The 24962-nt window shown below is 43.7% G+C and overlaps 1 protein-coding gene across 2 annotated transcripts in view; it reads right to left on the minus strand.

Moving 5' to 3' along the window:
* The window catches only part of LOC118223183 (sodium/calcium exchanger 1-like), a 74589-nt gene that overhangs the window by 10033 nt on the left and 39594 nt on the right, over positions 1-24962 (minus strand). For both annotated transcript variants that reach the window (XM_035409422.1, XM_035409421.1), the window contains exons 5-6: positions 3470-3576; positions 1545-1669 (exon numbers count right to left, since the gene is read on the minus strand). In XM_035409422.1, the coding sequence (XP_035265313.1) occupies positions 1545-1669; positions 3470-3576 (232 nt within the window). The remainder of the gene's footprint in view (positions 1-1544; positions 1670-3469; positions 3577-24962) is intronic.

Here is a 24962-nt window from a genome sequence, read left to right on the forward strand (position 1 = left end):
ATATTCAAATGTATTCACACAAAAAAGATCATTAATTTGTTTATGCATATCATACACAGCTGTTACTGTCCGTGTGTACTGTAAATATCTGGATATCTAATCACAGATTGCCAACTTAGGAAACACGCCAGTAAAACTCCGATAGCTCCTGCGTGCAGCGATGCCTCATGGGAAGGATCCCGGCCGACAGCCATACACATCCTGTAGCTGTCTCTTGTCAAAGTGCAAAATGAAACAAGGCAGGGCGTGGTCAGAGACCGGGCCGCAGATAACTGCGGCAGGATGTGTTCCTGAAGACAGTACGGCCCGAGGGTGGGGTTCTCTTCCCTCTGGACCCAGAGTGCACTGCACAGTAAAATGTCCAGTGTTAATTCAACTCTAGCAGATTACATATCAGTCTAAAAGGGGCCATTCGTGTGCAGTAAGAGTCATTTTAGAGCTGATTTAACACTGAGTATTTTACAGTGTATGAAGTGGAGACGGTTGGAAGTACACCATCTGGGACTTAAGGTAACACAAAGGCCCTTAACCTTCTGAGATCATTAAACCTATTAAGCATGTATTATTTAAAAAAATCAATGTAGTATTTGAATACCGTTAGAGACAAAATGGCATCATTTTGATGCAGTGTTGTGTGGTTACTTAATTATCCTACACTTAGCATTTCATTTCAGCAGATACTCTTTTCTGGAACAACTTACACTGATTACATTTTACATTCAATCTATATATACAGCTAGATTTTTACTGAAGCAATTCAGATTAAGTACTTATGTGGAAATCAAACCAATGACCTTTGCATTATAAGCCTTCCTGTCCATCACTGTGCTGTATATAAAATTGTGCACAATACAATCAAACTGAGTCGCACGTCTTAATAAAAAATCCATTCCAATAAAATGAATCCATATTATCAAATGTCATTAGCCCCTGATTTACCCTTTTGTTTGCCTTTCAATAATGTTATATGTATAGTGAATCTCAGACAGAAAATTTCCGCTGAGTGACATAATAGGGAACTCGGCTTATGTCAGCAGTTCAAAATCAGGAACATTTTGTGACTCCCTGAAAATAACGTAAATATTAGGTCAATTTCCACTTGGCACTCAGGGCTTGCTCAGATTTTCAGCCATGTTCAACTGGCTGATGGAATCCTCGTTTCTCTATACCAGCTGAGGTCCAGTGGGGGCTGCACCACAAAATGGCTACCTCTGTATTTCACATATGGGGTGTATGGTCGCTACTTTAAAGCATTTTGAGAACTGTAGCAATTAATTACAGCTAATGATGATCTATTCTCCCTCTTCCGCTCATCTCCTTAATTGCCGTGTCCACAGGAGACACAAGATGATATCAGAAAATATTATGTGTGTCTGCGTGGGACTACCGTGTTCAGAAACGGAGCAGATAATATCTGAATTTATTCTCTGATGAGAGTGTGTGTGTGCGTGCATGTGTGATTGTGTGTGTGCGTGTGTGTGCATGCATGTGCATGTGCACGTGCATGTGCGTGTGTGTGTGTGAGCCTGCAGAGTTGCCGTTACCTTAAACTCATAGGACTCTTCGATCACCACCTCCAGCTTGGTATGCTCCCCCAGGCTGGGACAGCCCATCTTCGCCACCTCCTCATCCTCGGCTTCCATCGCCGGTTTGTTCTCGTTGGAATCGCCTGTTGGTGAGAGATCGGTGAGAAACATGGCTCGGCTCTTCAGCACCCAGTTCTGCACCTGCCAATCCACCATGTTGATTTTGCACCAAATCCCCTCCAATGTTCATCGCAGAACAACAGGGAAACATCCAGGGGAAAGACGCTCAGATTTTGGCCATCTTGGAGGGATGATGTCTCACAGTGGTTTTTTGGAAGATCTATGTCCCTAGCGAAAATATACTGTAACACTGGTGGACAGATGAGAGTGTAAGCTTTCCATACATACTGTATATGCGTTTCAACAGAAAAATGATTAAAAAAATATGAAAAACAGCCAATGATGGAAGGAGGAAAAACAAATAATAGCACACAGACTTTCCTAAATCATTTCTCCAAGTGGCCATTATGAGCCCCCCCCCCCCCCCCACCCCTACCCCCATAGGATCATGAACTTGAAGAGCACGAGAAAAAGAGGAAGAACAAAATGAGGAATGAGGGAGTGAGCGAGCGAGAGAAAGAGGAACAGTTGAAAATAAAAGTTTTTTAATTCTGTTCTCAATACAAGAACAGAATGTGAGATAAAGGTCTACATTTGAATGGATATTTCAATATGACAGAGAAGCATACTGAATTATAACAGTAAGGCTGTGTAATTAATGTGCAATGTGCAGACACTGCCTGTAGAGACAGGGTGGTGATGTTCAAACCAATTACTTTGTGTTCAAATGAGATTCTTCCCCTGGTTATTAATAATTGTTTCTTTAATCATAAGTGCATTTATTCAAATTAATAGGTAATTAATTTAAAAATAAATGTAGTGTATGCAATCCACTTTCAGTGACGCATGCACATGCATTTCATGTAGGGCAAACGTATCCTAATTTTACACCATAATAATTTAATGAATTATTGTTTCATTTCAGTTGGGCTTCTGTTCTTGTCCTTCCCTCGTTTTATTCATTTTTTCATTCTCGTCCAGTGTATCTCTCTGGCTAATTCTTCTGTCCCTCTGAACAGTATCACTAGATGCAGTCTGGTCTATATATTCATCCATCAGAGGCACCTCCGATCTCAGCCACGATGCCAATCGGATCTGCTTATCAAACTAATCTTAATAGCTGAAGAGCCTGTTATTTTAATGTAAAAATGCAAAGGCTTGTGCTTCTGCTGTTGTTATTTTCACTTCCCGAAATCATGTGCATGCGTTCATGGAAGTCAGAGAAATAAAACAAAACTATGTGTGGAACCCTGATTTGGGCAAGCTGTATTACCCGGCAGCCAGACTCCAAAAAAGTATTAAAATGTTTTCTGTTGTTGTTGTTAATTACTTAGACATCTTAATACAGTGAAATACATTATGAAAGAAATTGATACCAGCTGACTTAATTTATATGTCTTCTGTTCTTGAACATATCCTTTTCCATTAATGAATAAGAATTAAATCTGAAACATGCGCCCACTTCAGGTTAACTGAGGCAACCAAAGGTGTGTATTCTGTGGAAACAAACAACCCACACTAACTGTAACTTAGATTGACATTTAATTCCCACAATGGTTTGAGGGATGTGCACATGCCTCTGTACAGTATGTGTGTACAGGAGCAGAGGTTCCAAAAGAGGCGACAATACATAACAACAATACATAATTAATTTGTACCTTTTTTGCTGATTAGTACCCAAATAAAACATTATTGTACTTTTAGGGTACGTTTGGCAAATTTGTTCCCTGAAGAACAAAAATGTAGCTCCACTGTATCTGTATTTCTGAGAGAGCACCCCAGTCCCAACACTCTGGTCTGCAAATGCCTATCCACCGACTCACCGTGTTTTTGTCCAATCTCCAGCAGTACGGGCTCTCCCAGCTCAACGGTGAAGACTTTATTCTTCTCATACTCTTCATCATCAATGATCTTCACCTCAATCATCTTCCTGCAAAGACAACGAGAGCGAGACGGTGGTCACTGTGGACTGCGTAAGCTGGGGGGGCCACATTCGGTCCCCGGGATCTACTCTCCGCTTCTCGCCAATTTTATAACCATATGAGTCCGCAGAAGTCCTCAGCATGTTCATTAATTAAGGTCATTCGTGGAATCAGGTGGTTAGAAAATTTGTTTGAAATAAAACACGGACAGCGGCTTCTCAGGTCCGAGTATTGCCCCCCCCCCCCGGTGTAAGCCATTGCCTCTTGGACATAACAGCACAGTAGATCAACACTGCAGTGGGACAGGATTAATGCAATATGTGTGACAGAAAGAGAAAAAAGACACATAGAGAGAGCAATGAGGCAAAACTTATCCCATAATACAAAAACGAGAATTATGTTGTTGAAAGAGAGCAGTGTGTTTGGCAGGGAGTGTAACGACATATGTCCACTGTTGAGCCATTTAGTCACCCTTGAGCACACAGACAACACCAGAGAGCCTCCACTCAAACACTGAGCATCAATTATTCAGCTGGCCTGTACTGGAGAGGGGGAGAAAAACACACACACGCACAGAAACACACACACAGACACACACAATCATACTCACACACATACACACACAATCACACACTCACACAACACTCACACACACACATGCATACACACACTTAATATATAAGTGAGAATATATTCATATATATTCTCACATATACAGTATAAAGACTCCACATTCATATTCATACATAATTCACACTTACATACCCCCACACGCAATCTAACTCAAAAATACAAAGACACACACATATATATATATATATATATTCTCACAAGACCATAATGTACTGAGGGAGAGACACAAGGACAGCGACACAAATAACACACACCCCAGCAATAACATGCACACACACACATACATGCACGCTCGTCCAGATCCACTTTCCTCGCATACCCTAACAAACATGTAACACTGTTAGTGCTAGGCACACACAGCCTCTTGCGCCCACTGCTACATTATTGATGAAGAGTTCCACTGCAGCGCTGCCAGTTTCAAAGCAATCCGACGCGATGGCGAGCACTTCATAATTCATGTGAGTGTTTACCGCGATTGTTCGGAGGACAGGAGAAAACGAGGAGATAAGAGGAGAGGCTTTATCACATAATCGCACCGTCAGGCCTGACCCTGGCGAGGGCGTCACATGACCCTCCAAACGACTCTCCAGGCAATCAGGTAATCAGCAGCGGGCAGCCCGCAGTGAAAAAAGGAACTGGCATTGTCCTTCTGCTCCCAGTAGCCTCTCTGACTGGTTATTACCGTTGGGATGAACGTCCTTATCATCATCGCTGTGTCCCGTACTACGGTCCAGCCTGAAGCGGCAGGTGCTCAGCCAGGGCCCATAGCAGTCAGGTGAAGCCCCACACAACCCAACACACAGAAAATAACCACAAAATAAATCAGACAGGCGCAAACCCATGTACTATATGTAGTACGTGTGCACACATAAACACACATAGTGGAGTACATTCGATTCATATATATGACTTGCCATAGCAAACACTGACACACACACACACAGGACAGATTCATATTTTGTCACAGTGCTATACTGCTTGCCCAATGCAAGTTTATTAAAAAATATATATCAGCACATACTTTAAGTGCGTCTGCACAGTTGTTTACATCATACAACAAAGGCATAAATCCAAGCACTAAACAGAGCAAACAAAAATGTAAGAAAAATACAGAAACTATGTAGGGAAACAGCAAGAGGACTATATAAAAAGAGTAACGGGATAAAAATTTCTTACTGCAGATTTATGTCTGATGTATAATATCATATAAACAAAACTGTCCTGGTTTTCATTTCTTTGCTGTGCTGCGCCGTGTGCACTACTGGGGTGGGAGTGTGGCATGACGTTAGGGGACAGGGACTGCAGCGCAAAGGTTGTGGGTTTGATTCCCAGGGAGGACCCTGCTGTTGAACACTTCAGCAAGGTAGTTATCCTCAATGGCTTCAGCACAGCATGCAGCCGTATAAATGGATTACACGTATAAATGTAATCTGAGTAAGTTGCTCTGGGTAACAGCATCTCCTGAAATGCAGTTATGGTTGTTATGTGAGGATGATGCGCCATTGATTGTGATTCAGAGGTTGTGTCAACGCAGAAAAAGAGAGGCAAAATACAGGGAAGTATACAGTGCGCTCTAGAAACACAGATATTCCAAGGTTTTTTTTAAAGATTACAGCAGGCAATGACCCAGACTTGAACCACAACAAAATAATTACTCCTGTTTCTTTGTGCCAATCACCTTGGTGTCTGACATTTGTGTTGTTTACAGATTATAATATATACACAGCCTTTGGTAGCATTGCGAGATTCAAACAGAGAGAGCTTAATTTGAATGAAAAGTCAACCACAAGATGTCACGCTCTAGATAGCTTTTTTAAGATAATGCATTTGATTTGTTTTCTGTGCATGTCATCTTTGTATTGAAGCCAATTAACACTTGTTTCTCCCTCGACTTTGTTGCGTAAATCTCAGTCATACTGATTTAAATCAGTTATTTCCTCTTAATTAGGCCTAATAAGTTGTTGCCTGTCCGAAGTGGATACATGCTTCATAGGGAAGGGTGTGGCATTGTTATTTTGGGTTTATGACCACTAGGGCAGAACCACGGTCACTGACACTTGTCACTGGGGTGGCACCCAATAGGTACATAAAATTGTACCCGTAGCCAGCAATACATAATTTATTTGTACCTTTTCTACTTGTAAAAGGTTCTTCTTAGTAACCAAACAGAACATTATTGTTCTTGTTTTGTTCCCCAAAGAACAAAAATGTACCTCCAATGTACCTGTCTCAGAGTTCAGAGAGGATACTGTTATTGACACAGCTAATACTATTAGCGGTTGTGTAAAACCATGTGGTTTGTTAGGTTACAGTCTTTGGTGCCTTATAACCTCACTACAGCTATTCGGCTGTGGCCTTGTATTCGCCAAACTTGATACAGCTATAGCATTAGTGTCTGAATTTGAGCGAGGGAGCAGGTGGATGAAGAGAATGAATGACAGGAGAATTAGAGATGAGAGAAAAAGGTACAGACAGGGGAAATAAATCTTACATTCTTTCCACAGACAAAAAAACGAGAAAATAAAAACAGCTAGAAAGGATGAGGTGAGAAAGGGAACGATAGTCTTTGAATAATAAATATGGCAAGAGACGCCACTCAGGGTGTTAAATAACATTCAGGCACACGCTCAACACACAAACACATGAACACAAACACACGCAAGCGCACAACCGCACGTTTGCGCACACCGTTTCTCACAGCCCGAGGGGGAAATGCCACTTCCGAACTAGCGCACGCGTCCAACCGTGGCCCACAGGGTGAAAACGCGAGGCTGGTGTTGATGAGCACCCGCTCCTGAGGAGAACCGTATCTACCCCGTGTAATCGAAAGACGCGTCCCATCCAACTCAAACCCGACCGCCGACTCTCTCCCAGCGTCTGCCAGCGTCCCGTCGCCGCTGCTCTCTTTCCATTTCCTTCGGCCTGCTCTTGACCGCGGTCCAGCAGCTCAATTAAGATCTTGTCTCCTCGGTGCTTCGTATCAGTGGTCCCCTTTGTTTGAGCCACCCTTGGGTAGGCAGGCCATGGAGTGGCCATGGGCCTGCTTCTTCCAGAGATGGGGAGGAAAGCAAACGCAGCCAAGGCTGCCAGCGGGGAGAGGGAGAAACACTACAAATGGACCGGTGGACGATTTATGGCAAAATATAATTGTCCTAAGAGAAAAATCCTCTCAGGTTTATGCACAATAAAATGAGAGCGGGTACAGTTCATTTCCTTAAGTGTTTTTTCTTGAGAGACTTTCCTGTAAGAGTAAATATTCCCTTTGCGTATTGCAATTTTCATAACCAAAAAGAAAAAAAAAGAACAACAACATGAACAACATGAGCCGAGTAAGCATTCTGAGTTCGCATAATTAAAAAAAGCTTTTTAAGCAAAAGTTCTTTCAAGAACCCCTTACTGTGATGTCACAGTCTGAGTTCCTCACATCGCAGCTGTGTGTCAAGCGCCATGTTTTTCCATTACCACAGCACTTAATTCCGTGCTGTGATTCCTTGAGTCTTTGTCCAACCCCTTCTCCAGTCTCCATCAGGTTATTGGCTCTTTTTTAAAAGGGGGCGTAGCCTAAATTGCCCTTTGTCCCTGTGTGCTACCTGACAGGGTCAATACGACATAGCTGCGCACAGTCCTTTTGTATTGAAAGAGACTCCAGTGAAAAAACACACCTTGTCTTACACGTTCCTATTTTTAGAAAATTAAGCTTGGGAGGATGGAAGAAAAAGATAAAATCTAATTTGAATTAATTTATATAGAAACGTACATGGATGGCAAACAGAGGAAACCATTAACTGCAGGATCCAGGCCAACTGATCTGTCTGTGTGATCTGTCAAATTGGCATGATTAAGCATACTATAGTAGAGCCTGAAGCAATTAATGTAAGTACAGAGCAGCATATCAAACTACTACTCATCAGTAGTATGTTGAGGCGAGACTGCCACACACTGTACCCATGGGAACAGCTCAAATAAATCAGCTCAAAGATTCACGCTGCCATGCATTAGAGAGGCTAAGTGCTGGAGTGCCGGAAAGCACATTGTAATTAGCAATAAGATGCTAAGCTGAAATCTGTGTTTGTTCAACTGTCTGTTTGCAAGACTGTTTTAAGAATTAATCCCATATGAGCCAGCATGCTTGCAGAGACCAACACACACGGGTGCGCATACACACACACACACACACACACAAACACAAACACAAACACACACACAATTCACAACAGGACACAGCCATGAGATGGGACTGATATAATACATTACACTGCAATCACTTAGCATACCCCCTTATGAAGAATGACTTACAGAAGTGGACACCATTGGTGCGAATAAACAGATGGCAAACAACAAACCGAAACATATAAGTGTTCCAACAGTCCATGGCACAGGCTCTTCCATAATCATGTGGGGCGGAGTTTCCTGACACGATTTTAGTGCTCTCGTACCCTTAGATGGCACGGTTGAGGGCAAATCATTACTTAACCGTCCCGAGTGATCTTCTTCACTTCATGTTAGGGCGTTTCTTTCCTGTAGAGAAAGGTGTCTTTGAAGAAGACAATGCCCCTGGTCTACAGAACAGCAGCTCTGTTAGAAGTAATCAAACAAAATGGCTTGGTCACTTTTTAGGCACAAGATCTGAAAACTCATCAAGCATTTATTGAGTGTTCCAGAAGGACGCCTGAAACCGCGCTTTCAACCCTCGTCACTTAAGCATGATTGATCTGAAGCCGGATTACTGCCCCAGAATTCCAGACGCCACAAGACTCAGGCTGTACTTGCTACACGCGGTGGCCCAAAATTACTGCCTTTTAACGTCATGCAAGTTCAAGATTCACTGTTCATGTGGGCGCAGTTTCATTTATTAATTATTACTTACAGCCTCCTTATTTCTCTTATTTTAGCAAGTGTGAGACAACACAGCACCACCTTACTGGCGAGTACATGTGCCTAAGGCCAAAGCTGTGAGTGACTGAGAAAAATGAAAGATAAAGAGACAGGAAAAGAAGCAACTAATCCTCCTTCAAAACACATGTAATGAGTACCATCATTAAGAGAAAAAAACTTTTTATGCGTGCAGCAGTTAAATGCAAATTAAGAGGAGATAATTTCTTGGGAATGTGTCAGTACACCTGTATGTGTATGTATATGTCTGTGTGTGTTGTTCATAAGTTGGTGTTTAAGTGTGTTTGAGTGAATGTCTGTTAATGATACCTAGGTGAGAGATATATACATTGTATACATACGTGGAAGCATTAACACGTGTGTACATGTGTGTGGGAGAGTTTAGGTGTGAATGTTTGCAAGTGTATGCAGGGGATAGGCCTATATAATATAAAGGAATAAAAGGGTTGTCATGGCAACAGGTAATTACTGGTAAAAAAAAAAGTCAAGGCCTCCAGCAAGAGAGGGAGAGAGAGAGACAGAGAAAAGAGAGAGAGAGAGAGAGAAAGAGAGAAAGAGATAGAACAGTGTCAAGAGATAAAGAGAACAAAATGGGAAAGTAGAGTGCCATGTCGTGAAACGTAAAAAATCAACGTGAAAAAAATATTCTGGTACATATGGTATACTGGGCATGGTACACATCCACAGTGTTTGCACATTTTAGGCAAAATTCTTTAGTCAACAAGTATTTCTGAATGTGATCTCCACAAGAAAAAGAAAATATGAAAAAAACAAAAGAAATACTCAAATACTGATCGTCTCTTTGAAAAACACAATGGCCTAAAATTGTGATTTGTATCTGCCGTTTTAAAATAAAACCAAGGCTCTTATGAGGTTTAGGGCATTGATGTTTATCCTACTCAAGGGTCCCTGAGTGAGCCAGTCTGGTCCTTGTCTGCATACTTAAGAACGGCAAATTGTTCCTCCTCTTGCCAAGGCCTGATTTGCAAGACGGTATCCATAAAATGCAGCATTTTTTTTGGCATAATTACAGCAAAGTGGCCACCTCTCCCTTTAATACAGCGGTAATAAAGTGTGAAGCAACGGCACAATAATATTTTATTATATTAATCTGTTGCATGAATTTCCTGTGTGATCGCAGTGTACTCCTCTTGTGTTACAGTACGAGCTAAGCAGCTTGTCCGTATTTGCATACGTACATTCACACACTCAGACATACACGGACATACACACACACACACACACACACACATCACTGTACAAACAGCAACAATCCGAGGACATTCTCTGGAACCCGTGATGTTTCCCGCGTTCGCGGTCCAGAAGCATGATACAGCACAGAAGGCCATGCTTAAACCACGCCGTCAGGGTCCACGCTAATGCCGACATCACTACAGTACATCTCTCAGGATTACCCCTGGCAGCACTCAGCGTGATTATCATGCGACCAGGGGGACTAGGAATCACGCACACACCAAGGTAAACAAATAGAGAAACACTGGACATAGTGCAGGGGGCGGGGCTACAGCCCGTGTATGTAATCTCGCTGAGCTGTTCTAACGCAGAGAGCTCTAGGACACAGTTGGAGTCGCAAAGCAAGAACGCTCAGTAAAAGAATTTCAATCATCAAACGCAACTGAACGTAGGCTCGGGCAAGGCGGTAACCGGGAATTTCACCCGGCAGCCCTGTCTACTACGACTTAATCGAGCACCTAAAATAGATACTGCTGTGAGTCCTTTGAGGTAATGATACTGCGCATGTGCATTCGTGCAGTGCAACATTACATTTAAAATCAGAAAACAAATTAAAAATGCTCCAGCAAATATATTCGCACTTGATCTACAGTCGGCACTAAGGTTGGAGAACATTACCTTCACTTCTAAAATATCCCTTTTCCCAAGGTGCCTCAGGGTAGAACGTAAACACGTCACGACTGAAAGTTTTTTGCATCTATGAACAAAACTTGATGAATAATGCGTGTTCCGAGAGCAAACGTGGAGCACGTCTGAGGAGATTCATAATTCATAAAGCATTTGCGTGTTCTTAAATTTACCTCCTGCGGAGATACCTGAGTCAACGCCCAGCAGGACAGGAAATAAAACTACTCTGCGGTCTCAGGGCAGTCTTGGGCATATTATGACTGTGCTCAGCCGGGTGCTCTCATTGGCTCTCTTCGTAGCCGTGGCGATACTGCTAATAAGCCTGGAAGATATGACTCAATGTGCAGAAGTGTGCTCTGTGCTGTACGAATCAGAGTCGAGCTGACAGCAAGCTGCTGAGCATATTCAGCCCTGACCTTCTCCCTCATCCTGTCTTCCACTCCTCCCCTTTCTCCCTCACTGCTCCCTTCCCTCCATTACTCTCAGTCTGTCCGCGGGAAGTTGGAGCGAGTGGATGAGGAGAGAGAGAGAGAGGGAGAGGGAAACAGAGAGAGTCGAACACAGTCCATTGGGTACAGTTGGGTGTCTGATTAGTGCTTATCCACCTGACTAATTTGCACAGGTGCTCATCACTTACGATGATGTACTGTCACCGTGGAGCGCTGTAGCATAGATCCCCCGCTGAGCAAGAAACATCAAGTGTGACCAAGCAGAGCTGAAAAACAGAATCACCACTTCTGGGTGGGGCCCTATAATTGTCTATACAAGAGACCTATAATAAGCAGATCCGGTCAAATGCGCCCTTCTTTTTCCCTGTGCGCAAAGGTTTCCTAGCAACAGAAAAGGGAGGGGTTATCCTCCCATGCCCAATTAGATCCTTTCCCATCTTTGGGAAGCTGTCGGCTTCTCTCACCTGTGCTGTGACTTCCTGAGCCTGTTTTCGCAGGTTGAGTGCAGCTAACAGAAGTACTCGTAGAGCGCAGCACAGTGACACTGCGGCAGGCTCGGGCCAGCAGGAAGCTCTCAGAGAGGTGAGATAATGCTGCTTTCACACAATCTCCAGAAATAGGAAGACGACTCATAACAAGAGGTTGCAACTTCTATCACAGCTTTCAGACTGGTTAGGGGTAAAGCATACATGGGAATTCAAGGCATAGTTCTGCATCTATGCTACGCATATTTAAGAGTCATTATGACAACAAGACCGCACAACTGTTTAAGCCCCAAAGACACAAAAAACCCAGCATAACAGAACAAATGAGTGTCTACAATTGCAGATGCCCATCAACAAGAGTATTACTAATTGGATTCATTCAAGCATTCAGTAAGTCATCATTACACAGAGGAAGGCAAACTTCAACCTTTCGGGTCCTTGGGGATTGTTCCTGCTCCCAGTCAATTCTTCCCAACAGACAAATTGTTCTCACACGGAGAAAAATGAACCGAGAGTCAGTTAACACGTCTGAAAACTCCTTGTTTATGTTTAATTATAACACGAAAATATAGCCAGTATTCAATTACTGAACATTTTATTATGATAGATTGAATAATAAATATGCTATATTACTATGGGAGCAAAATATGGCCAATCAGAAAAGATTACAGTGCAGAACCTGTGTGCCAATGAACAACAGACTCATAAAACAGCTGTGGAAGCAGAAAATTATGGTTCCTTGTCATCTCAGTTACCACATAACTATTTGTCAACAAACATTTAGAGGGTCTTTTTTTTTTCTTCAGTTGACAGAATATGCAGAAATCTGTTTTACTTGTGTTTCTAGTCTTCCTCCAGTGCATGTTCAGTAATCCTTCTCTCCGTTACACACCACTTTTGAAACTCTTCAGGAGTGCAAAGTCCAGTGTGTAGGACATGTTGGTTTTTCTCAGCTTGGGCTCTGTTAGAATTATTCTGACTCTTCTGCTCTTCAGAAGGTCGAGGTGAACGTCTCGCTTGCTCACACCAAGAAACCAGGCAGGATGCCAATCAGCGCCGCTGACCGCCCGCAGCCTTCTACCAAACCAGTGTCTCATGGCCAAATGTTAGCCTTAACCCTGTGACGACAGCATCACTCTCTCCCTCCCTCTCTCTTCAATTCAAAATGTCTTTACTTATATGACCATAGGTAGGTATGAAGTCGCCTTCTAAAGACGTACATGTATTTCTGAAGACAGCTAATGTAAATACAGCTCTATGTACTAACAGGTATTATATAGAAAACTACAACAGTGAATGGCTGATTATTAAAAAGTTGAGTCGTTCTTCATGTAGAGTTCTCCTTGTTGCTGACTTCAGACACCCATGACTGTTCTTCAGGTTCTGTCACACTCTCCCACACTCTGTTCCTGCTTTAAAAATAGCATTGGCTTCATCATGGACATTTTTCTCTTGCTCCCTCCCTGTGTCTGCACACGCGAGACGGGCCAGCACCTGATGTTAGGTGTCATGTACCTGCTCCGTTAGCACAGCGTGCTAATTAAGCCACTTTGAAAGCGAGTGCAAGAGAAGTCACTGGTACTGTTTCAGGAAAGAGACTCGCAGACAAGAGCTGAATGCATAAATGTGCGAAGGTTAAACTTTTAATCATATTTGGAAAAAATAAAAAAGATGGACGGCAGAGAGGGGGGAGAAAAGGAGACAGAGTCGAGTGAGAAAGAGAGAAAACTTTTAAGCACTGCCGGGTGAGGAGAGCTTTGGGAAGGTGCCTCAGAGCTGAAACGCTTCATAATTACTGAGAGAGAGGGGAGGAAGATCGCAGGATATATTAAGACGAGCAATGTAATTAATTTCAACACAGCTCGTTCTGGCGCTGGAGCAGAGAACACTCTTAATCACACACCTCTGTACTCCCTAATTGTTTAACTTATATATGGAACTGGGTGAAGGGGGTGGCAGAGGGAGTGAAAGAGAGATGTGTGTGTGACAGAGAGAGAGAGAGAGAGAGAGAGAGAGAGAGCGCGCAATGTGCTTATGTTAGTCATATGACCTAGGTACTGAAACATTAAAGAGACCAGACTGCCTTGCTCTGGTCTCTCTACAGTATTCCTGTATTACATGCTGTAATGCAGTTCTTTGGAGCAGAGGGCGAAGCCACACTGGAGCAAACTGCACTGCCGAAGGTAGATGTTGCTCACAGCGTGGCTGAAACGCTTGTATTGTATAATTCCCGGTTTCCCCGTGTTTGTCATTATTGACCTACGGTTTGTGAATAGTACAAGACACGTTCTGCCCGCAGGGAAACACTCTCACTTCCTGTAACTTCACAGACATGACTGAAAACCTTTTTTCCATGGCAACGCACCCTGAAGACACACAGGTGGGGGGAAACCATTTTGAAGATCTCTAAGACATCACATACACACAGCATACACAGTCCTTGCACACACGCTCAGCTCAGTTACAAATGGCAGCAATGTTACTAATTTCTACTTTGCCAACAATAATACGGACCATGACCTGGAATTTCTGTCGTGGTTGCAGCGCAATGTTCTGGCTTCTGTAATTAGTTTGAAAGGGGGCTACACTAAAATAATCTATGTATCTGTGCATGTGTGTGTGCATGCACATGTGTGTGTGTGTGTATATGTATGTGTGTGTGTGTACTGTATGTAAAACAAGAAATCACTCCAAATACTGTTTTTTAAATAAAGTCGATATGGATTGATACATGAGCGCATTAGATGAATGGAGCATGCTGACTGTTTATCGACAAACAGACTTCATACAGACAGGAAACAAACATTGCAGTCTAAGAATACACATACGACAATGGGGAACAAGCCATAACAAAATACCATCTAGAGAAGGACAATTTACCAATAAGTGCAGGATTCTGTTCGGGGAACACTCAGACAGACCATAATGCATTAAATCTTGAGAGAGGTCACAGAAAAAAATGTGGCTATGCTGTTAGCTTTTTAAACAAATGTTTGTAGAGAGTGTGCGTGTGCGAGAGCACGCACATCCTCCTGCACTCCAGCGGGCAGGCAGAAACGGCGATGGACGCGTGTTGGGAGGAGGACGGAGGACGCTAACGCTGTGGGGTGTTTCCAGCGTGCCGCAGCACGGTGGGGTGGGGCGTCGTGCGGCCCGGCCTCGGTGGGGAAACGCCTAGCGCTGGTCCCCGCTCCATAATTACAGGCTCCCGAGGGCTGCGCGGAGAGCACGGGCGTGTGTTCCATCGCTGCGCTGCATGTTTGCACAGAAGTGGCCACAGGGGAAAGATAAATAAACCGGGGGAAATAACTACAGCCATAAAAACACACAGAGCACAGGCCGCCAAGCCAGCACGCCGCGCTGGAGCAGAATTTAAGATGTGTGTGTGTGCGCGTGTATGCGTGTGTGAGTGAGCGTGTGCGTGTGTATGCATGTGTGTGAGTGCGTGCGTGTGTATGCGTGTGTAAGTGTGTGCGTGAGAGTCTGTGTGTGTGTGTGTGAGAGTGTGTGTGTGTGTCAGTCTGTGTGTGTGTGTGTGTGTGTGTGCGTGCATGTTGCACGCTAGCAAAAGTGAGCGTGCATTTCTGTGTGTGTGTCCGCATGCATTCAGTTTGTCTGGGTCTATGTGCGGTTATGCCTACTGTATGTGTGTGTATGTGTAAGCATGTGAGCTTCTGTGTGTCTATATTTGCATATGCATACAGTATGTGTGAGATTCCTATGTATCTGCATTAAAATGACCTGTCACCACTGTAAAGCTAATTTAGCACTGAGGTTTGTTCTCATGTACTTTGAGTTTTGCCTGATTGAACTGTATAATTGCAATAACTGATAGCAATAATTATAGCTTATCTATGAGACAAGGTGTCTTCCAAACTCAATGCAGCTGTTTTCAGTATAGTGCAACTTTTTTAAGCCAAGGTGGAAAGAAGTTTCTCATGCTCCAGCGAGAATGCTTTAAAGTGCAGTTCTCTCTGTCGGCACACTGCTTTTACCGGGAGCAGCGTAAACTGGAAGAATGTAGAGGCGCTGTATTCTCTAAGCAAGAAGAACCACAGAGAGCAAAAATATGAAAATGTTCTCTTAAGGGGAACAGGCAAGGAAGCAGAAAAAAATCTTGTACCTGCTGTAAGATTATTCAAAAAGAGAAAATATCTCAATGAATCTAAAAGCGTCCAACTTGGGAATCTGGGAGTGGTGTAAAAGATCTCTCCATAAAAAAAATGTAATGAAACTGAACCGTGTCCCTATTTTGGGATAAATAATATTGCAACGAAAATATTATGTTTGCCCAGTGAACAACATCACAGATATTATAGAAATGAATGAACTGGAGTTACGCCTATAAATTCCACAAAGTACACTTCGCAAACCAATTATTTTATGGTTCAATCCAAGATTAACATTAATGGAACATGTTAAATGGATTAGTACGGTGCTATCTGATCTTCATACAATTAAATCATCGGGCAATATATAGTGTATAGTGGGGGTGGGGGGGGGGGGGGCAGTGTGGAGCCTCCCCAGGGAGAAACAGATGTGTGCGTCCATGTGTGTCCCAGAAGTTCATGGGTGTAGCAGCAGCTACACATACGGAGTTCTTTGATTAAATCCACCCACGACGTGAGCTGAGGTAAAGAGGAATGATATGATTACACACACGATGCTCAAAAAGACACCAGACTAAACACAGGGAGGTCCGCGCGTTGCGTATTTGGGAATTTAGGCCCAGTCCATGTTGCTGTGTGGTCTACATGCTCCTGTATTCTCTAATTAAACATGTCTCCTTCCCTCTGCCTTTCCCTCCCTTCCCCCCCTCCCCCGCCCTCCCCCCTCCTCTCCCTCTCTCCCCCTCTCTCTCTCCCTCTCTCCCCCTCTCTCTCTCTGTCTAATGACCTGTGGGTGGGGTGTCTATTTCTGTCTGCACACACACAAGCTGTATTTAGACTGGCAAATTCTGGGTCTCTCACCCCACTAGTGGAAGGAAGTAAAAAGGAAGGTTTGGTGAATCATCGGGCCAAGTCAAAGAAGGGACATCTTTTTATTCAAAAGAAACAGCACACAGGGTGAAAGCAAGAGAGAAACGGAGAGAGAGAGAGAGAGAGAGGAGCTGCAGTGCTAATTGGCCCTGGTTGTGTAATATTCTGTGGTGATTTGCTCCAGTGGAGCTGTAGGAGTTAATGATGTTAACAGTTACAAATGCATCACATACATGAGAGCACACGTGTGCACACACAGACACACACAAACATGAACACACACCCATAAGCGCACACACACACATCCACACACGTATGTGCGCACACATACACACAGTCACAAAGGAATGCCCATTCAAACACACACACACAGATACGCACATAGAGACAAATATTCACATACACACAGACAGGCACACAAACACACATGCGCGCACACACACACAGGTGCACAAGCACACACAAACACAGTGGATACGTACGTAGTAACCTGTTCATTTGCTAACTGGGTCATGTACCCTGGGTAACCGGGTAATGTACCCTGCTGATGTAATAGCACTACTAAGGTAAATGGTGTGAGGCGGTGTTTGAGAGGAACGTGGCAGCGATGGTGGTACCAGGCCACTGACACAGAAGAGCCGGTTTGACCATCAGGCTGCCAGACCCGACAGACATGGAGAAAAATTATTTTGAAGAGCCTGACTTTGACAGAGAAAAGTAGCTTAACAGGAAAAAGGGAGGGGGGAGGGAGAGACACACATCAAAGGAGCTTTTCAGAGTAATTTTTAAACCTCTGGTTTTTTAAAAATAGTATTTTCCTTGCAACAAGGTCCAAAACTTTTTGTCAGACTCTCAGCCTAGTCCACTGTATAGGAATCAGGTAATTATATAGATATCCAAAGCTCACCCACATTAAAAAAGTACCATCAATGTGTAGGACCAAGCACATCAGCCACTGTACAATACAAGGTCCAATAAAAATGTGAAAAAATGCACCAAACTACACAATCTACTAAATTATTAGTCAAATCACAACCTTTCGGCTCCTGAGTCAGTTAAGGAGACTGCCTCCAGTGCAGGCTGAGCTCTATACAGTAGTCTGCACATCACTTGGTTAACCTTTGTGTTGTCCTCAAAAATGACCCTTTTCTGAGTTTAACAGCAAAACCCTAAATAGAACTTTCTTAGCACCATTATTATTCCAGGGGTGACCCTACCATTACAAAAAGTTAAACATTGCCCTTTTTTATATTTCCGTAAAAGCAGTACACCATCAGGGAACAAAGACTGTCCTACCAGTCTTTTTTTACCCTCGCTGTTATGAAATCATAAGTAATAATTAAAGTTAAGTGCTACACACATCTGTTACAGCAACAAAAATAAATAAATCTATTATGTGTGTTCTGTAGTGAAAACGAGTGCAGCAGACTGCAGAAATCCAGTCTCTCAGGACCGTGAAGCAAACTGTAGCCTGACCGCGGAGACAGAACGACACAACCTGTCTGCCTAAAGAGGAGCGGCCATGCGGGAACGCCGAGACAGGAGGGGGGCGGAGGAACACCTCCTCCTCCTCCTTCACTCTAACGGATATTCCCGTAGGAAGAGCGGTTCTTTAAGAGCGTGGCTGATCCCCCCGCCCCGCTTCACAGACGCGAGGGAAGGCAGGATCGCTCTCGGGCACGCCCGGGGGGACGGGCCCCGTGGCCCCTCCGCGGGCTCTGCGGGCTGCCGTGTGGCACTGCCGGAGGGCCGCGTGGCGAGGAGCCCGCGCGGTGCAGAGGGGAGTTATGGAAATGCCCCCGCGCAGCGGCTGCCATCTTAAATCCAGATAACATTATGGATTTTTGACCTTTTTTTTTTTTTTTTTTTTTTTACAATTATTTGCGTTATGTATGAAGAGATGGAAAGAGAGAGAGAGAGGAAAAGAGAGCTAGACTGCACATACCAGAGACTAACACAATTTCAGTTCTACAATGAAATGTTTAAAAATGCACTGGTTGTATTAAAATGATTGAAGTATGAAATTACTGTGAACTTCTGTGCAATCAACTTTTCTGATGTATAACAGCTATTAGAGGATATACAGAAACACTAGTAAACACAATTCAAACACAATTTAAAATCTTTAACACAAACACACACACACACACACACACACAGTACACACACACACATATATATATACAGGCTTCCATATGCACTATGAAACATCCATTATATTATGCTTAGTTTAGCAGATCCCAGATAAGGGAACAGCTGAGGTAGAGTGCAGTACCACCTGTAATATAAACACATGGACCGGAGGGACAGAGGGTCCGGAGGGACACTGTGCTCTGAACACTGCACCACATGCTGCCCTACAACACACAAACAAACACTCCCTAACACGTGAGCACACATCACATTCACACACACTCCCTAACGTGTGAGCACACATCTACATTCTCACCCTAACGTGTGAGCACACATCCACATTCTTACACACGTAAGAAGGCACGTTTGAACACTTTCACACTCACACTCAGATCATATCGCTCCTGTCTGGCGTCATTAATATTTATTCAAGCTGATGAGGAATGCTTGCTACCGGAGCTTAGTCAAGGTAGCATGATTACCATGGCTCCTCGTTCCTGGTCACATGCTTTCTCCTCCATCTCCTCAGCCCTCATGGAACTGGAATATACTGAAAAATATACTGATATAAATAAGTTATCGTAATATATTGGCAAATATACAAATTATTGCCACGTTCCGATATAGTAAGATATTACACTTCTGTGAAGTATATCTGTGATTGAAATTTAATACATAGGTCCACATATTTATAACAGTTCTGTACATATTCCATTTCCATGATGGAGTAGAATCCCCCCCCCCCCCCCACCCCCCGTCTCCACTCTGAATGTGCGAGAGCTGAGCAGCGGGTTATAGAAATCACACAGAGCACAGAGTCCTTGAGGACCACCACCACTGCCGTCGCTCAAGTGTTCCTCCAGTCGGTTTGCCACCAATTTGCTCATGCCCCACTGGTGTAAGAAAAAATATACTCGATAAGATTTCTAGAAACAAGGAATATAATATTAAACGAAGCATGATAATCTTAGTGGTAAAATGCTAGGTAAGATAATGAACCGTAAAAATGTAAGTTATAGCCTGAAAGTCCCTGAAATACCCATTAAGATGATATTTTTTCAGTGAAGGCAAGCTTATGAGGTGCAATCCCACTGTGAATTTTCATGTAAGAGTCAGAAGAAGGCAGGAGTTGGAAACAGTTCTCTTGGCTCCCACACACACACACACACACACACACACTCACACACATGCACGCACACACTCACACACATGCACGCACACACTCACACAAGTTTTAGAGCCATGTACCCATCCTCAACTGAGATACAGATTAATAATTTAAGGTCACATTCCTCTTCTTCTACCAGCCCCCCCACCCCACCCTTCTTTCTCCCACAAATGCTAAATATGCTTTATTGCCATTCCAGGTTAACAAGTAATGCCAAAGCATTTCAGATAATACCACAAAGTTATATCATATCGTGTTTGTGAATCTGTACGGTGCACCTCAACAACACCCAAGAGGACATAAACATCGAGCTAACCCATCTGCATGTTCTTGCTCTGGGATATTTCCTTCTGTTTATTGAAAAATTTGTCTTATGCCTTCACAACACAGAATTTTCCCCTTTTCAAGTTGTGCAAAAACAAACGGAATATGTTCTGCTCTAACATACTATACACTTTGAAATCACAACAACAAACGCAATATATGCGCATACATATAAAAAAGACATCATGCATTACACATAACCATCCCAAAACCCACACTAAACAATATGCCTCTAGGTTTACACAATGATCAATCATTCAGCAAACTTCAATATGTACACAATATGAATTAGCATGTAGTAGGTATATTAATTTCAGGAAACTCATTCCTATAAGCTGAAGATCAGTACCAAACACAGCTTGGCTCACATTTACATCAGGTAGGACAAGATGTAAGATCTTACTCATGCTACTTTGGTGATAAAAATAGGGCTTTCATTGTGCTGAAAGGTCTATACATAGTCACTCCACCTGAACAGTAATGCTACATGTACAACAATTGGGCTTCTATTTCTGAACAACCTGCCAGTTCTAGTGCTAGCTCCACATCCCTGCCCTTATCAAGCCACACAAAAACTGCGAGAAATGTCCAGCTATTTCATTAACGTCAATACATCTCTACGGTTTTAGCGTCTGAGAAGCTGGCTAGCTACAGCCGGCTATGACTCTAGTAATGGACGTCTACAAGCATCAGAAGACAGGTTTGTCAGTGGAGGGACAGTATTTCCTGGGGCAAATTAAATCCACTCGGCAGAAGGTCTTAGCTGTTAATAACTTCTTTTCAGGCAGAAACAATTTGCTCTTTTACTGGATGCCATTTTCAAAATACCACATCCCAACAGACACAACACAGTGCACCGCACCTCCGGCCTGGTTTGTGAGGCCCTCACCTCAGGCCAGCCTCCACCTTTGGCACTATGACAACTGATGGTGGGAAGGATGCTACCGGCCACAGAAACAGCACTGCGTGAACAATATAACAGGAAGACCTTGTTCAGCAATGCCGTGACAAACTCTGCTTTGCTACGGTGCACTTGCGGAAAAAAAAAAATAAAATAGGCTAATAAAAAATCCACAGTCGGGGCCAAATGTTGAGTCCAAAAGACATAGCTTTCCTTGCCATGATATTACCTTCTACCGTACACACGTACAGTATTGTACAATTTTCACAGAAGACATCAGGAAAATCAATGAGGCAATAGAGGTTTTTTTTTTTTCTCTCTCTTTCTGAAAATGACCCGGAGTGGGAGTACGGCTCTGGAGCGAAGCGAATTGCGCTGGACTGCGTTTCCAGCCGCAGAGCGCGCCTCGGCGAGGGGACGGAGCAGGAAGCATTAACCCCCGCGCTCGTTTTTCAGAAAGAGAGCAAGCTCCTCCATCACCCCAGCGGGATGACTAACAGCCTGGGCCAAGTGCGCTGGTCCAGCTAGCGCCTCTCCCACTTCCACTCCTGCTGACTCTCCTTCCCCCAAGTTAAATAAAATACATTTACAATGCGCTGGACTAAGGGTGCACTGTATCTATATCAATTAACTATACAACACATACGGGCATAACCGCCCTCTATCAACAGAAAACCCCATAAATGTCCTGATATATTACTCACAGGTTATAAATTGAGCTGTCAGAAACCCATTTCCGCGCATATAATGATAAAATGACCCCTTTCAGCACTTATTTGATTAACACTCTCAATCTCTGGCACGCATTTCCCGTCCCCACAAGATAAAATATTACTGCACAGACATGAATGAAGCAGAAAACTCTTTGGGAGATCACACAGTCAAGACAGCGTTAAGCACTGAACTGTGTGAACCAACAGAAGCTCTCCTGCCCATTCAGACCTACACTTAACATCGATGCTGAATGGGGTGAGGTCATCAGCTGGTTGTAGGGAGTCAGTCTTACTGCTAATCTAAGATTTAAGCTATTTAAGTTTTACACTAATTTCTGTCTTGAGGTGCAAACTCGATGATGGAGGAAGACAGGCTTGCTTAATGAATGGGAATCTGTCTCATCCTCCTAAGACCCAACCATTTGTTTTTGTCCCCTGTAGGGGACATGAGTCTCTGGGTTTTAATCACAAGAACATACAGTATAGTCCACAAAACTGAAACCTACTCTTCAAGGGACATCCAACAGAAACTAAATTAATTATATTTTCGATTATATTTCCACTGCAACAAGTTTTTGTAATCCAAGACACTTGTATTATGTCAAAAAAATGAAAACACTTAAAAACCTTTTTCCTTCAGGGTCTCGAGGAGGCATTGCATGGTAAAGTCCTGCTGTTAATCAGCTGCTGAAGCACCGCCATATTCATTATTTCTTTCATTTCCACTACCCAAAGAAAATGCACTGCATACAGCTCTCTCACTTTTTTTCCCTCATGAAGCCTATTCTTACACTCTGCATACGCTTAACTGAAGCACACAAACACACTGTTTAAATGCATTATGTGGCATATGCTTGCAACTAGCATTGTATCACCACAGCAGTTTAATTGAAGTTCACTTTATTTGCCCATTGCCTGACGTAGTTAAGCTGCAGACGGGTTATCTGCTCGACCCTGCTGTTGTAAATAAATCAAACAAGCGAACTCATCTAAATTAAAGACAGGAACATTCCACGCAAGAAAATACACAACAGCTTTAATCAACTGAGCTTTCCGTTGAAGTCACAAATAATGGGATAACAAGAGGCTTAGTCAGATATCTGTTGCCAGTGATGTTTACTGAGGTTTCAAATAAAGAGTACACATTAAATAATAATGCAATTACTAACACTATAAGAAATTAAATACTTGTTTAACACCTATCTGGAAAAGTTTGTAACACCAACATTAATATTCACAGCTACCATGTAATTTATCTAAAATTTTATTTGACTAATGTGCATTTACCTTGTTCATACAAGTAGTTTCAAATGAGATCTTAACACCCACACAATAATCCTGTCCGTAATAAATTCAGCACTTATTGATTTCAATTTTTGAATTGTTCAAAAATGTCTCCCATAAATATGCAAATCTGACCCCTCCCTGGACACTATTTACCCTTTTAATGCCAAAAAAGACCATGTATTTACATCGCAATATCTAGTGTTTCTACACACACAACTGGGGGCTGGCATCACCCGTGGATGGGAGCGTTCCATTCGCCTGGGACGACGGCATCCCATCGCGGACCAGCGCCCCCATGCGGGCCGATCGCGCGTCCGCCTCTCGTCCTCGGAGCGCCGCGCGCGGAGTCTTCCGCCATCTGCGCGGGCGCGACTCGCGAAGCGCGGCGTGATAACGCGCGGCAGCTGACATCAGGCGCTCTCCGGCTCTCTTCCCAAACCTGCAGCATTTATTAATAAGCTCCGTCGTCTGCGACGCACCCGTATCATAACACGATAAGTGAACAAAAAGCAGCCGTAATGCTCGGGGCAATTATAAAGCAGTGCCATTGTAATGCCCATGAATGCTTTGTGAACACGTGAGGCAGTGCAAATCGTTGCCGCGTACGTTCTGGTGAAAGGCTCTTAGCTGCGCAGAGAAGCTGCCGGAACAGTGCGCTCCAGCTTCGTTCCTGCCTCAGTGCCTGACGCGTTCCTCCAGTAAGAGACGCAACTCTCTCTCTCTTCTCCGCTCGGCGCGGTTCCACCTTCCTGTTGGCGAAGTCAAAATGAGGCCAGCTAAGAAATGGAAGCCGTGGCTTGTGAAGTTTTTTTTTTCCGGGACACACTTCATGTTGTTCGTTGGACTCTGATTTGAGCGTCGGAACCAGCTGGCCCATCGAATCCCGGCGGAGGGGGGGAACAGGTTGCTGCACAGTTTGCATTCTTGAGCCTGGACCAGCAAGATGCTTCTCTCGGTTCCCATTACCCACTGCCTGAGGGGGCCATGTTCCAGTTTTTGAAAGCAGTGGTCCCTGTGTCCTCGATTTGAACATTTCCTCTGATATCTTCTCTCTTTCGCACATGCTACAACCACTACGACCACTTAGTCCCTACAGTGATTCCTGCTTGTTTGTCCTAGTCGCATAGATACACGCACACATACACATACACACGCACTCGCACACACAGATGCACATGCATACATACACATACAAACACACCCACAGTGTCAGAAAACACACGCAGACATACAAATTCACACACAGATAGATCCAAGAACATATACACACCCTCTGTCTCCCAAACCGCACACCCATACCCCCCCCCCCCCACCCCCCGCCCGTTTTCAGTATCTGTGAAGGCCATGCGCCTGGGTGGAAGAAAAGTGGGCACCCCATCATCCCATCACGGCTCATTCTGTGAGAGAGGGAGAAATGTCCCGTCTCTGTGAATGGATGTTTCACAGGGTCCACCGCCAGTGTGCACCATGTTGTGCTGTGTGTCACTGCATTGGCTGAGATCTCAGCAGCGTGTATGCCAAGAGATTGCATCTGAAATTAAGGCAGGG

The sequence above is a fragment of the Anguilla anguilla genome, chromosome 3 (assembly GCF_013347855.1).
Source record: "Anguilla anguilla isolate fAngAng1 chromosome 3, fAngAng1.pri, whole genome shotgun sequence".
Classification (NCBI taxonomy): domain Eukaryota; kingdom Metazoa; phylum Chordata; class Actinopteri; order Anguilliformes; family Anguillidae; genus Anguilla; species Anguilla anguilla.